Genomic DNA, 15273 nt, shown 5'->3' on the forward strand with positions numbered 1-15273 from the left:
AACATAGAATGCCCAACCCAACTCACGCCCTGACCAAACTAAAATAGAGACATAAAAAAGGAACTAAGGTCAGGACGTGACAGTACACCCTCCCAAAGGTGCGGACTCTGGCCGCAAAACCTAAACCCATAGGGGAGGGTCTGGGTGGGCATCTGTCCACGGTGGCAGCTCTGGCGCGGGACGTGGACCCCACTCCACCTTAGTCTTGGCCCACTTAGGTGGCGCCTTTGGAGCGGCGACCCTCGCCGCCGACCCCGGACTGAGGGCCCTTGCAGCAGGCCCCGAATAGACGGGAGACTCTGGCTGCGCCGGACAGGAGGGAGACTCTGTCAGCTCCGGAGTGAAAGGCGACTCTGTCAGCTCCGGAGTGAAGGGCGACTCTGGCAGCTCCGGAGTGAAGGGTGACTCTGGCAGCTCCGGAGTGAAGGGCGACTCTGGCAGCTCCGGAGTGAAGGGCGACTCTGGCAGCTCCGGAGTGAAGGGCGACTCTGGCAGCTCCGGAGTGAAGGGCGACTCTGGCAGCTCCGGAGTGAAGGGCGACTCTGGCAGCTCCGGAGTGAAGGGCGACTCTGGCAGCTCCGGAGTGAAGGGTGACTCTGGCAGCTCCGGAGTGAAGGGCGACTCTGGCAGCTCCTGACTGACGGGCGACTGGAAGCTCCTGACTGACGGGCGACTGGAAGCTCCTGACTGACAGGGGACTCTGGCAGCTCCGGAGTGACGGGCGGCTCTGGACAGGAGGGAGACTCTGGAAGCGCCGGACAGGTGGGAGAACCTGGAGGGAGGAGATGGACAGACAGCCTGGTGCGTGGGGCTGCCACAGGACCCACCAGGCTGGGGAGACCTACAGGAGGCCTGGTGCGTGGAGGAGGCAGCAGATGGACCGGGCTGTGGGGGAGCACTGGAGCTCTGGTGCGCAGCCTTGGCACCACTCCTCCAGGATGGATGACCACTTCAGCCCGGACCCTCCAGAGTGCAGGCACAGGTTGAACCGGGCTGTGGGTGAGCACTGGAGATCTAGTGCATACCACTCGCACCTCTCCCTTAGGCTCAATACCCACATTTGCCCGGCACGGGCGGAGTGCAGGCATAGGGCGCAGCCTCCCAGCACCCCGGAAACGGCGTACCGGAGACCAAACACGCTGAGCCGGCACAATACGCCCTGGCTGGATGCCCACTCTCGCATGGCACTTTTTCTCTCCATTTATTTAAAGGTACTTGAGGGGGGCTGGCCTATAGCTTTCCGGGCTATGAGCGCGTACTGACCAGTACTACGCTTCTTCCAGGTAAGCACAGGGAGTTGGCTCAGGTCTATCGCCTGACTCCCCGTGTGCCCCCCTATGAAAGAGGGCCCTATGAAATTACACTATATATAGATTCTACAGACCCTACTGAGTACTCCCCACCCCACTTTTACATCGGGTCAAATAATTGTTTTTTTTCGGTATAAGCCAATATGTAATACATGTAAAACAGAGGAGGCTGGTGGGAAGCGCTTTAAGAGTCATTGTAATGGCTGGAATGGAATCAATGGAATGGTACCAAACAAATCAAACAGATGGAAACAACGCGTTGACTTCATTCCATTGGTTCCAATACAGTCATTGCAATGAGCCCGTCTTCCTATAGCTCCTCCCACCAGCCTCCACTGATATACAGTGATTTGCATTGGGGGCATTTAATTAACCTTGGAACCTGTTTAAAAACCCACATTTAATGCAAATGTGAACGAATATGAATTTATGAACAAATATGAATCATTGTTCATTTTTAGACAATCCTTTTTCATACATATGAATAAATACAGGTTAATGACACATTCCTACTATTACGTGGTGGACTTTTATTTAGAAAATGTCCGAAATTCCGTAACCCGGAAGTACTTCTGGTGTTACTGACGAGAAGCTGATACGAGTTTCCCTTAATTTTTTTTCATGTTCCATACATTTGTAATGGACACAACATGCCAAAGTCTCTCAAATCTTTCCCTAAACCACCCTCTTGCTCCAGTTGAATATGCCAATTGTGGCAGTTCTTCTTCGCAAGATGACGAAGACGGCTTTGGGGATCTGCGATCTCTGCCTGTAGATGTCTGCGAGAGACGACCCACATGTTTACGATGTTGGTAAGTTCAGTGGGAGCACCGCCACAAAATATAGAAGTTGCCAGTATCTTTGCCACCACCATTGATTGATAGTATGTGAATGAAAGCTTTAAATAGTCAAATATTTAAGATTAGCTAGTTACTGTAATGGACCATCACATATCCAGTTACAATTCTGTAGCTACAGCTTGGCTGTATTGATTACACGAATTCATGCCAAACGCAACAGTTTGGATTAATGATTAGACCCGTGGTACCCTGTTGGAGCCTTGGAGGCAACCCGCCTAAGAGAAAGCTAGCTACATGAAGATATTCATTCTCTCCATGAACTATTCTGCTGCTTCTAACGAGACGATATGTGGAAGGATTCCCTCGCGAGGCTAGGGGTAGACTACTTCTCAAATAGTACAGTGCTTCATTCATTATGCCCAGGGTTGGGTAGGTTACTTTTGAAATGTAATCCGTTACAGTTACAAATTACCTGTCCAAAATTGTAATCAGTGACGTAACTTTTAGATTACCCCAAACGCAGTAACTTAATCTGATTATATTCATTTACTTTTAGATTACTTTCCCTTTAAGAGGCATTAGAAGACACAAATGTATGTTATCAATTGAACGACATCTATTGCAGGATAAATCTATGTCAAAGTTTACATAGCTGGCCATATATGGATGTAAAATGTTACTTTATGGGTTGGTTATGTAGGCTTCTTCTAACCCATTGCTTTCTACTACATATAATAATATGATTAAATTATAGCTTTACATTAAAAACCAAACCAGAATTCCAGTCATTCCAATAAATGTTATACCCCTTGATCTTCAAGAATAGGACTTGGAAATATGGAAGTATAGATTAGCCAAATTATTTTACCTGAGTATGACTCCAAAACTAAGGACATATTAGCCAGTCCGACATGGAGGAATGATTGGGCTCATTGAATGGTTTTTCTTATTTTTTTTCAATGAGTAGGTGTATCCAGACTTTGGACTGGTACTGTATATTTAATATTTATGAATCCCAAAATGGATGTAGCAACTACAGCTTGTCCCTTTTAAGTCTATCAAAAGTGTGCAAGTTTGAGCATGTGTCCATTAGGCCTATGGATTTATTTTATTAGCATAAATTAGATTGATCAATAAAAGCCCCACCTTTATTCCAGAGGCTGGGATCCGCATTATGCAGATGTTGCAAGAGCGCATTTTTCATTGGCTGTCCACTGGTTTCAACAACCATGATGTATAGACAGTTTAAACATATTGAATTCAACCATTATTGGGTTCAAATACACACTTAGACTTGTGAACAGCCACCTACAACAACCACAATCCGTAAGGCGCAAATAGCTAAATGAGAGAGCAGCAGTGTGATTCACATCAATGTGCTCTGTAGATATCAATACGTGATATCTGTATGGCCGTAGACTACACCACTACTGTCATCCTTACCTCCAAGCGTTTATTCAAGTTGGATAATCTTTGGATGCCGACTGCAGTCACACCATTGGAAGACATAGCTTGGACTGTAGCCTACAAAAGCATATTAATGCTCTTTTCCCGCAATCCATCAAACATATTTGGTGTGTCATCATAGTGGTCTCTGACTTGTGGTCAGACTCACTCAGATGGAACAAACTTAAACTTGCGCCTTTTTTCAATGCTGATTTGAATGTCATTTAGAAAACAGATTTTTTTGCACAAACATCCTTTCGGAATTTAAAACTAATCCTCAAAGTAATCATCTAGTTTTTCAAAAGTATTGGTAATCTGATTACAGTATTTTTTTTCTGGTAAGGGATTACAGTTACCATTTTTTGTAATCCGTTACTCCCCAACCCTGATTATGTATTGCAACGGATACCATTTGCCAGACTCAACAGGAAGCAAACGGGGAGGGACCTACCTGAACTTGTCCAATACAAAACTCAAGTTTTTGTTGCAAAACGTTTTCCGTTTGGACGAAACATTTTGGAACAGAATCAGCGTAATGAATACCACCCCAGTACTGAGTCCTTTATCTGCACACTGATTTGTGGCCATGTTAAAGCACATTCTCAGTAGTCATCCACCATAATTATACCTTTCACCTCTCCCTGGCAGTCACATATAAAGGTATGTGATGAGGAAGATAGTTATTAAAGACTGTTTGGGAGACATCTTCACCCTCTCCTCTTCTCTCCAAACAGCCGTCCCCAGAAGGTGTGTCTCTGCCCGTTCCTGCCAGTCCACCCCCTGGAGGTCTCCACGTGTCTGTACATCGTACAGCATCCTGCAGAGGTGGGGTGTGTGTGTGTGTGTGTGTGTGTGTGTGTGGGGGGGGGGGTCGATCCATATAATTTCAATCACTTTCTGACTGCGCCCCTTTTGATTTGAACGAAACCACCCTGTATTCAAGAGTATGCTGTGTCTCAACTGATGGCAGGCACAACACAAACACAACATAAACACCTCAGATTATGTCAAATAGGGTCTGAGCTACAACATACAAAACAGTTCAAAAGTTTGGGGTCACTTAAATGTCCTTGTTTTTTTTTAAAAAGCCCCAAAAATTGCCCATTTAAAATAACATAAAACTGATCAGAAGTACAGTGTAGATATTGTTAATGTTGTAAATGACTATTGTAGCTGGAAACGGCAGAGTTTAAAAAAAAAATGGAATATCTACATAGGCATACAGAGGCCTATTATCAGCAACCATCACTCCTGTGTTCCAATGGCACGTTGTTAGCTAATCCAAGTTTATAATTTTAAAAGGCTAATTGATAATTAGAAAACCCTTTTGCAATTATGTTAATACAGCTAAAAACTTTTGTTCTGATTAAAGAAGCAATAAAACTGGCCTTCTTTAGATTAGTTGAGTATCTGGAGCATCAGCATTTGTGGATTCAATTACAGGCTCAAAATGGCCAGAAACAAAGCACTTTCTTCTGAAACTCATCAGTCAATTCTTGTTCTGAGAAATGAAGGCTATTCCATGTGAGAAATTGCCAAGAAACTGAAGATCGCTTTCAACGCTGTGTACTACTCCCTTCACAGAACAACGCAAACTGGCCCTAACCAGAGTAGAAAGAGGAGTGGGAGGCCCCGTGCACAACTGAGCAAGGGGACAAGTACATTAGAGTGTCTAGTTTGAGAAACAGACGCCTCAGAAGTCCTCAGCTGGCGGCTTCATTAAATACTATCCGCAAAACACCAGACTCAACGTCAACCGCAAAGAGGAGACTGGCCTTCTATGCTGGCCTTCTAGGCAGAGTAGCAAAGAAAAAGCCATATCTCAGACTGGCCAATGAAAATAAAAGATTAAGATGGGCAAAATAACACAGACACTGGACAGAGGAACTCTGCCTAGAAGGCCAGCATCCCGGAGTCGGCTCTTCACTGACTTACATGTGGTCGGCGGTTGTGGGACCGGTTCGACGTACTGCCAAATTCTCTAAAATGATGTTAGAGGCGACTTATGGTAGATAAATAAGTATTTAATTCTCTGGCAACATCTCTGGTGGACATTCTTGCAGTCAGCATGCCAATTGCATGCTCCTTCAACTTGAGACATTTGTAGCATTGTGTTGTGACAAAAACGGCACAATTTAAGAGTGGCCATTTGATGCCCCCAGCACAAGGTGCACATGTGTAATGATCATACTGTTTAATCAGCTTCTTGATATGTCACACCTGTCTGGTCGATGGATTGTTTTAGCAAAGGAGAAATGCTCACTAACAGGGATCTAAACAAATTTGTGCACTCAATTTGAGAGAAATAAGCTTTTTGTGAGTATGGAACATTTCTCAGTTCTTTTATCTCATGAAACATAGGACCAACACTTTATATGTTTCATTTATATTTTTGTTCAGTATATATCAAACTCAACCATTTTTCTAATCGGTGATTAAGACATGGCTGTCTCATGGTAGGTGGAGTAGACAAAATGGGTCAACGTTGAGCCCCTCAATGTTTTGGCATTCAGGTCCAAAAAGTAACTTTCTGACCACTTCTACCGTGGGCAAAAATGTATGGAAGGTTTCGTTCAAATCACAAGGGGTCCATTAATAAAGTGATTAAAATCCCATGGAACGACTCACTCACAACCCTGAGTTTAGCCCTTGAGTAATGCCCCAAACTGCTTCAGGGTTACTGCTCTGCAGTTGACCCTATGCTCCTCCGATCCAGTGTGTGTGGTTGGGTACTGAGTCAGTAAAAATAACAATGGAAATTATTTTCTCTGTGTTTTCAGGAGAGTCGAGCGCTTCGTACCGTCCCTCTCCTTGCTGCGTGTTTGCCCCCAGGAAAATGCAAGGTCTTGGTGGGAAGGAGATTCAATGAAGAGAGGTAAACATTTATCTTTATGTTGGTCCGATACTGAACATTACACGTACTGTCACGCCCTGACTTGAGTATTCTTTGTTTTCTTTATTGTTTTGGTTAGGTCAGGGTGTGACATGGGTGATGTATGTGTTTTTGTACTGTCTAGGGGTTTTGTAGGTTTATGGGGTTGTTTATCATCTAGGTGTTTATATATGTCTATGGTTGCCTAGATTGGTTCTCAATTAGAGGCAGGTGTTTATCGTTGTCTCTGATTGGGAACCATATTTAGGCAGCCATCTTCTTTGGGTATTTTGTGGGTTATTATCTATGTCTATGTCTAGTTGCCTGTAAATGCACATTTTATAGTATAGCTTGACGTTCGTTTTGTTATTTTGTATTGTTTGTTTAAGTGTTCTTCATCTTATTAAAGAAGATGTATTCATATCACACTATGCCTTGGTCTCCTCCATACGACGAACGTGACACGTACATCTTTCTCTCTAAACATGTTGCATCTCTCTCTGCCTTACAGGAACCCAGAGCTGGCTGCAGTGTGTCGAGACAGCAGAACCCTGATACTGTACCCGGGACCAGATGCTCAGAACCTGGAGGAGCTAGTCCAGAAACAAGACCAGGACAGGATGGGAGAGCAATTTGTGAGGGCGGTGGGACCCAATGTCATCATCATCGATGGCACCTGGAGCCAGGCAAAAGATATGTTCCTCAGAAACACCCTGCTCCACCAGCCCAAACAGGTGGAACAGCTATACTTCAACAGGGCACAATACAGTGCCTTGCAAAAGGATTCATCCCCCTTAGAGCACTTTTTCTATTTTGTTGCATTACAACCTGTCATTTAAATGAATTTTTATTTGGATTTCATGTAATGGACATACACAAAATAGTCCAAATTGGTGAAGTGAAATGAAAAAAATTCCTTGTTTAAAAAATTTAAAAACAGAAAAGTGGTGCGTGCATACAGTGGGGCAAAAAAGTATTTAGTCAGCCACCAATTGTGCAAGTTCTCCCACTTAAAAAGATGAGAGGCCTGTAATTTTCATCATAGGTACACTTCAACTATGACAGACAGAATGAGAAAAAAAATCCAGAAAATCACATTGTAGGATTTTTAATGAATTTATTTGAAAATTATGGCGGAAAATAAGTATTTGGTCACCTACAAACAAGCAAGATTTCTGGCTCTCACAGACCTGTAACTTCTTCTTTAAGAGGCTCCTCTGTCCTCCACTCGTTACCTGTATTAATGGCACCTGTTTGAACTTGTTATCAGTATAAAAGACACCTGTCCACAACCTGAAACAGTCACGCTCCAAACTCCACTATGGCCAAGACCAAAGAGCTGTCAAAGGACACCAGAAACAAAATTGTAGACCTGCACCAGGCTATGCACCAGCAATTATTAGGAAATGGAAGACATACAAGACCACTGATAATCTCCCTCGATCTGGGGCTCCACATAAGATCTCACCCCGTGGGGTCAAAATGATCACAAGAACGGTGAGCAAAATTCCCAGAACCACACAGGGGGACCTAGTGAATGACCTGCAGAGAGCTGGGACCAAAGTAACAAAGCCTACCATCAGAAACACACTACGCCGCCAGGGACTCAAATCCTGCAGTGCCAGACGTGTCCCCCTGCTTAAGCCAGTACATGTCCAGGCCCGTCTGAAGTTTGCTAGAGAGCATTTGGATGATCCAGAAGAAGATTGGGAGAATGTCATATGGTCAGATGAAACCAAAATATAACCTTTTGGTAAAAACTCAACTCGTTATGTTTGGAGGACAAAGAATGCTGAGTTGCATCCAAAGAACACCATACCTACTGTGAAGCATGGGGGTGGAAACATCATGCTTTGGGGCTGTTTTTCTGCAAAGGGACCAGGACGACTGATCCGTGTAAAGGAAAGAATGAATGGGGCCATGTATCGTGAGATTTTGAGTGAAAACCTCCTTCCATCAGCAAGGGCATTGAAGATGAAACGTGGCTGGGTCTTTCAGCATGACAATGATCCCAAACACACCGCTCGGGCAACGAAGGAGTGGCTTCGTAAGAAGCATTTCAAGGTCTTGGAGTGGCCTAGCCAGTCTCCAGATCTCAACCCCATAGAAAATCTTTGGATGGAGTTGAAAGTTAGTGTTGCCTAGCAACAGCCCCAAAACATCACTGCTCTAGAGGAGATCTGCATGGAGGAATGGGACAAAATACCAGCAACAGTGTGTGAAAACCTTGTGAAGACTTACAGAAAACGTTTGACCTCTGTCATTGCCAACAAAGGGTATATAACAAAGTATTGAGAAACTTTTGTTATTGACCAAATACTTATTTTCCACCATAATTTGCAAATAAATTCATTTAAAAAATCCTACAATGTAATTTTCTGGATTTCCCCACCCCCCATTTTGTCTGTCATAGTTGAAGTGTACCTATGATGAAAATTATAGGCCTCTCATCTTTTTAAGTGGGAGAACTTGCACAATTGGTGGCTGACTAAATACTTTTTTGCCCCACTGTATGTATTCTTCCCCTTTGCTATGAAGCCCCCAAATAAGATCTGGTGCAATCAATTACCTACAGCAGTCACATAATTAGTTAAATGTACACCTGTGTGCAATCTAAGTGTCACATGATCTGTTACATGATCTCAGTATATATACACCTGTTCTGAAAGGCCCCAGAGTCCACAGCACCACCAAGCAAGCGGCACCATAAAGACCAAGGAGCTCTCCAAACAGGTCAGGGACCAAGCTGTGGATGAGTACAGATCAGGGTTAGGTTATAAAAAAATATCTGAAACTTTTAACATCCCGCGGAGCACCATTAAATCCATTATTTAAAAAATTAAAGAATATGGCACCAGCCTGCCAAGAGAGGGCCTAACACCAAAACTGACGGACCAGGCATTATTCAGGAGGGCATTATTCAGAGAGGCAACAAAGAGACCAAAGATAACACTGAAGGATCTGCAAAGCTCCACAGTGGAGATTGGAGTATCTGTCCATAGGACCACTTTAAGCCGTACACTCCACATATCTGGTCTTTACGGAAGTGGCCAGAAAAAAGCCATTGCTTAAATAAAAAAATAAGCAAACACGTTTGGTGTATGCCAAAAGGCATCTGGGAGACTCCCCAAATATATGGAAGAAGGTATTTTTTATTTTACCTTTTATTTAACTAGGCAAGTCAGTTAAGAAAAAATTCTTATTTTCAATGACAGCCTAGGAACAGTGGGTTAACTGCCTGTTCAGGGGCAGAACAACAGATTTGTACCATGTCAGCTCAGGGGTTTGAACTTGCAACCTTCCGGTTACTAGTCCACCGCTGTAACCAATAGGCTACCCTGCCGTCAGATGAGTCTAAAATCAAGATTTTTGGTCATCAAGAAAAACACTATGTCTGGCGCAAACCCAACACCTCATCACCCCGAGAACAAAATCCCCACAGTGAAGCATGGTGGTGGCAGCATCATGCTGTGGGGATGTTTTTCATCGGCAGGGACTGGGAAACTGGTCAGAATGAAAGGAATGATGGCGCTAAATACAGGGAAATTCTTGAGGGAAACCTGTTTCAGTCTCCCAGAGATTTGAGACTGGGATGGAGGTTCACCTTCTAGCAGGACAATGACCCTAAGCATACTGCTAAAACAACACGCAAGTGGTTTAAGGGGAAACCTATAAATGTCTTGGAATGGCCTAGTCAAAGCCCAGACCTCGATCCAATTGAGAATCTGTGGTATGACTTAAAGATTGCTGTACACCAGGGGAACCCATCCAGCTTGAAGGAGCTGGAGCAGTTTTGTCTTGAAGAATGGGCAAAAATCCCAGTGACTAGATGTGCCACGCTTATAGACACACCCCAAGATACTCGCAGCTATAATAAATGGGGTGAATACTTTCGCAAGTCACTGTAGATTGAGTATAATGGAACCAGGTTTCTTTACACCAGGGGTGTATTGATTAAGTACAATAAAGCCAATGCAATAGTCCCAAAAGTGCACACTACAAGCCAAATCAAGGGCTTTCAAGTGTATGGTCTGGTTATTTTTATTGTTGAAATGGAGTCTGTTACGTTGTGTATTTCAGGTACAGCTGAGCAGGAGTGAGCAGACTAGCCAGTATGTGATCCGTTCTCAGCCATCTAACATCTGCCTGTCCACCCTGGAGTGTGCTGCTGTCACCCTGTCCATCCTAGAGAGGAACGAAGCAATACAGGAGGTGGGTAGCATAGACCTATACTGTACGTGACATGACAATCATATATATATATATATACAGACAATCATACTTGTTCTACAAATCTAATTTTATTGGTCACATATGCATGGTTAGTAGATGATATTGCGAGTGTAGCGTTCTAGTTTCTACAGTGCAGCAATATCTAACATGTAATCTAACAATTCCACAACAACTACCTAATACACACATCGAAGTTTTTCACAATTCCTGACATTTTAATCCTAGTAAAAATTCCCTGTATAGGTCAGTTAGGATCACCACTTTATTTTAATAATGTGAAATGTCAGAATAATAGTAGAAAGAATGATTTATTTCAGCTATTATTTCTTTCATCACATTCCCAGTGGGTCAGAAGTTTACATGCTACCAAATACTAATTGAGTGTATTGCCTTTTAAATTGTTTAACTGGGTCAAACATTTCGGGTAGCCTTCCACAAGCTTCCCACAATAAGTTGGGTGAATTTTGGCCCATTCCTCCTGACAGAGCAGGTGTAACTGAGTCAGGTTGGTAGGCCTGACAAATTGTCTATGTGATTGAGGTCAGGGCTTTGTGATGGCCACTCCAATACCTTGACTTTGTTGTCCTTAAGCCATTTTGCCACAACTTTGGAAGTTTGCTTGGGGTCATTGTCCATTTGGAAGACCCATTTGCGACCAAGCTTTAACTTCATGACTGATGTCTTGAGATGGTACTTCAATATATACACATAATTTTCCTTTCTCATGATACCATCTATTTTGTGAAGTGCACCAGTCCCTCCTGCAGCAAAGCACCCCCACAACATGATGCTGCCACCCCCGTGCTTCATGGTTGGGATGGTGTTCTTGGCTTGCAATCTTCCCCCTTTTTCCTCCAAACATACCGATGGTCATTATGGCCAAACAGTTCTATTTTTGTTTCATCAGACCAGAGGACATTTCTCCAGAAAGTATAATCTTTGTCCCCATGTGCGGTTGCAAGCCATAGTCTGTCTTTTTTTATGGTGGTTTTGGAGCAGTGGCTTCTTCCTTGCTGAGCCGCCTTTCAGGTTATGTCGATATAGGACTCGTTTTACTGTGGATATAGATACTCTTGTACCTGTTTCCTCCAGCATTTTCACAAGGTCCTTTGTTGTTCTGGGATTGATTTTCACTTTTCGCACCAAAGTATGTTAATCTCTAGGAGACAGAACGCGTCTCCTTCCTGAGCAGTATGATGGCTGTGTGGTCCCATGGTATTTATACTTGCATACTATTGTTTGTACAGATGAACGTGGTACCTTAAGGCGTTTGGAAATTGCTCCCAAGAATTAACCAGACTTGTGGAAGTATACAATTTCTTTTCTGAGGTCTTGGCTGATTTCTTTTGATTTTCCCATGATGTCAAGCAAAGAGGCACTGAGTTTGAAGGGAATCTATCCACAGGTACACCTCCAATTGACTCAAATGATGTCAATTAGCCTATTAGAAGCTTCTAAAGCCATGACATCATTTTCTGGAATTTTCCAAGCTGTTTAAAGGCACAGTCAACTTAGTGTATGTAAACTTCTGACCCACCGGATTTGTGATACAGTGAAATAATCTGTCAGTAAGCAATTGTTGAACAAATTACTTGTGTCATGCACAAAGTAGATGTCCTAACCGACTTGCCTGAACTATAGATTGTTAACAAGAAATTTGTGGTGTGGTTGAAAAACAATTTTTAATGATTCCAGCTTCAACTGTGCGTCTTGTGTCTGAGACGTTGAATTGCGACTCCACTTTGTCTCTATATTGACATTTCGCTTGTTCAATTGCCTTGTGGAGGGAATTACTACTCTGTTTGTATTCAGCCATATTCCCAGTCACCTTTCCATGGTTAAATGCGGAGGTTCGCGTTTTCAGTTTTGCAGGAATGCCACCATCTATCCACGGTTGTTGCTTAGGGTAGGTTTTAAGTCACTGTAGGTACAACATCTCCTATACACTTCCTTATAAACTCACTCATTGAATCGGCATATACGTCAATATTATTCACTGAGGCTACCCGGGAACATGTTCCGGTCCGCGTGATCAAAACAATCTTGAAGCATGGATTCTGATTGGTCAGACCAGCATTGAATAGTCCTTAGCATGGGTACATCCTGTTTGTGTTTCTTCCTATAGGATGGGAGGCGCAAAATGGAGTCGTGGTTGGATTTGCCAAAGGGAGGGCGGGGGAGGGCCTTTTATGCATTGCTAAAGTTAGAGTAGCATTGATCCAGTGTTTTACCAGCGCGGGTGCTACAGTCAATATGCTGATAGAATTTAGGTAGCCTTGTTCTCAAATGTGCTTTGTTAACATCCCCAGCTACAATAAATGGGCCTCAAGATATATGGTTTCCAGTTTGCATAATAGACAACATCCATTTCTATCTGTACTTTCTATAACGTCTCACGACTTTTACCCTCTTGAGCAGTGTTGTGGGTAATGTATTATAAAGCAACGTGTTACAGTAATAATATCATTTTTTATAGTAACCAGTAATGTAATGGAGTTACTGCTCCAATTTGAGTAATAACTTTATAGTTTTTGATCAAATAAATGGATTGTTACTTTTGTCATCATTCCCTTCCTATTTAGTTATTGATCCAAGTAAATATTTGTGATTATTATTCCCTCTCTAATGGTGCAATATATATATATTTTTTAAACAAATTTGTTTTTGTTCTCAGTCTCACTAAGTTCCTGTTTATGCACGCACTACTACTAACTGCTTTAATGAGAGAGAGATGAAAAATGACAGAAGCGTCTTAAACATTGACATGGAAGTACTCTGCAAAGGCAACACAAAACTCGTATCGAAAGACCCCCGATACCTGACTGCTGCTGAAGATGTCTGTAGGCCTACCTCATTCAAACAACCAAGGCTTGATTTGAATCATTCAGGAGGACAGGGTGTAGAATTAGGGAGAGCTGAACAAGCTTTTAGCTGGGTATGTAGTAAGATGAAATGCTGCCCTTATCCATGGTAGAATCTGTCATTATTAAGGTACTTGTTTTGGTGTATCGGCCTACTTAACGCAACTTTGTTTACATTTAGTGAGGACGTGCAACATTTTGGTGTGTAACGCAAAAAGTAAAAAAATAAGTAGTGTAACAAATTACTTTTCCCAATGAGTAATAAGTGAAGTAATTTAGTTATTGTTGAAAGAAGTAACGCGTAATGAATAATATATTACTTTTTGTGAGTAAAGACCCAAACACTGCTCCTGAGCATAAGACCGCTACAGACCCACACCATGATGGCGGATGGCCCTTTGCAGCAATCTGCCTGTACGTGACTGGACATTTCATCTTCCTGTCCCTTCCAGGTTCTGTTGAAGCCTCTGCAGGCACTGTGCTCTTTCCAGCTGCAGCATGGGGCCCTGGTACACCACAGCAAGGAACACCTGATACGACACGGCATTTACGACAAACAAATGCCCACGAACAAACGCAAGATCAAGAGAATGGAGAATCTTATTACTAACCAGCACATCTGCCCTAGATGAGGGACTACTAGGTTGTTTATGAAATAAAAGAACACTCTGGCCTATCCTCATATAGGACACTACTTTTGACCTGAGTGCAATTTGGATTAATCAACATTTCTTCCACCTTACCCAGATGTGTACAGAGCACTGAAAAACAGACCCCTGGGTCAGTGTGGCTACCCACTATATTTCCAATCCAATGTGTGGTTATTTGAAATGGTCTTATCTGTTTTTATACATGTGTTGAAATAAATAAGTAAATTGTCTGCTGTCTAATTTGATTATGCAGGACTTGATGGTATGGTGCATAGTGGTGGGGAAAAGTACCCAGTTGTCATACTTGAGTAAAGTAAAGATACCTTAATAGAAAACGACTAATGTGAAATACCACTAGAGTAAAAGTCTGAAATTATTTAGTTTGAAATGTAATTGCAAAAATATACTAAGCATCAAAAGTTTAAATATTTTCTACATTCCTTATATTAAGCAAATCAGACCGCACGATTCTCTTGTTTCTATTTTATTCACGGATAGTCGGGGCACACAATAACACTCAGACATTTACGTTTGTGTTTAGTGAGTCCGCCAGATCAGCTGTAGAAGAGATGACCAGGGATATTCTCTTCATACATATGTGAATGTTCCTGTCCTGCTAAGCATTCTACGTGTAACAAGTACTTTTGGGTGTCAGGGAAAATGTATGGAGTAAAAAGTACATTATTCTATTTAGGATTGTAGAGGGGTAAAAGTTGTCAATATGAATAGTAAAGTACAGATACCCTCAAAAAAATACAAGTAATGTATTTATTTAACCTTTATTTAACTAGGCAAGTCACGTCACTGAAGTAGTTTACACCACTGATGGGGCATATAACTTCAGTCTGAACTTCACCTGAACCATCTTTGTTCTAACACAGCCTCGTTCAAAATCATTGACAAGAGGAACACATTTTAATAAATGTAAAATTGCAGTCGAAGTGATGTTATTACGGTAAGGGTAAAATACCCATAGTATCCTAGCTCTTTTAACGCGCCGCTGGTGTAGTGGTATCATGCAAGATTCCCATTCTTGCGACCCGGGTTCGATTCCCGGGCGGCGCACGTATTTTGTTACATTCTATCACAATTTTCTCCAAC

The 15273-nt window shown here is 42.5% G+C and overlaps 1 protein-coding gene and 1 non-coding gene across 2 annotated transcripts; both read left to right on the forward strand.

Moving 5' to 3' along the window:
* Positions 1-1866: 1866 nt before the first annotated feature.
* dtwd2 (DTW domain containing 2) lies at positions 1867-14402 on the forward strand. Its single transcript, XM_024382050.2, has 6 exons — positions 1867-2122; positions 4291-4381; positions 6337-6431; positions 6940-7162; positions 10509-10640; positions 13975-14402. Exons 1-6 carry the CDS (start codon positions 1932-1934, stop codon positions 14152-14154), a joined length of 912 nt encoding a protein of 303 aa, XP_024237818.1. The 5' UTR covers positions 1867-1931; the 3' UTR covers positions 14155-14402.
* Positions 14403-15166: 764 nt separating this feature from the next.
* Positions 15167-15237, forward strand: trnag-ccc. Its single transcript has one exon. It is a non-coding gene; the product is annotated as a tRNA-Gly (tRNA).
* The last annotated feature ends 36 nt before the right edge of the window (positions 15238-15273 follow it).

Source organism: Oncorhynchus tshawytscha, linkage group LG20 (genome assembly GCF_018296145.1).
Source record: "Oncorhynchus tshawytscha isolate Ot180627B linkage group LG20, Otsh_v2.0, whole genome shotgun sequence".
NCBI classification, from domain to species: Eukaryota; Metazoa; Chordata; class Actinopteri; order Salmoniformes; family Salmonidae; genus Oncorhynchus; species Oncorhynchus tshawytscha.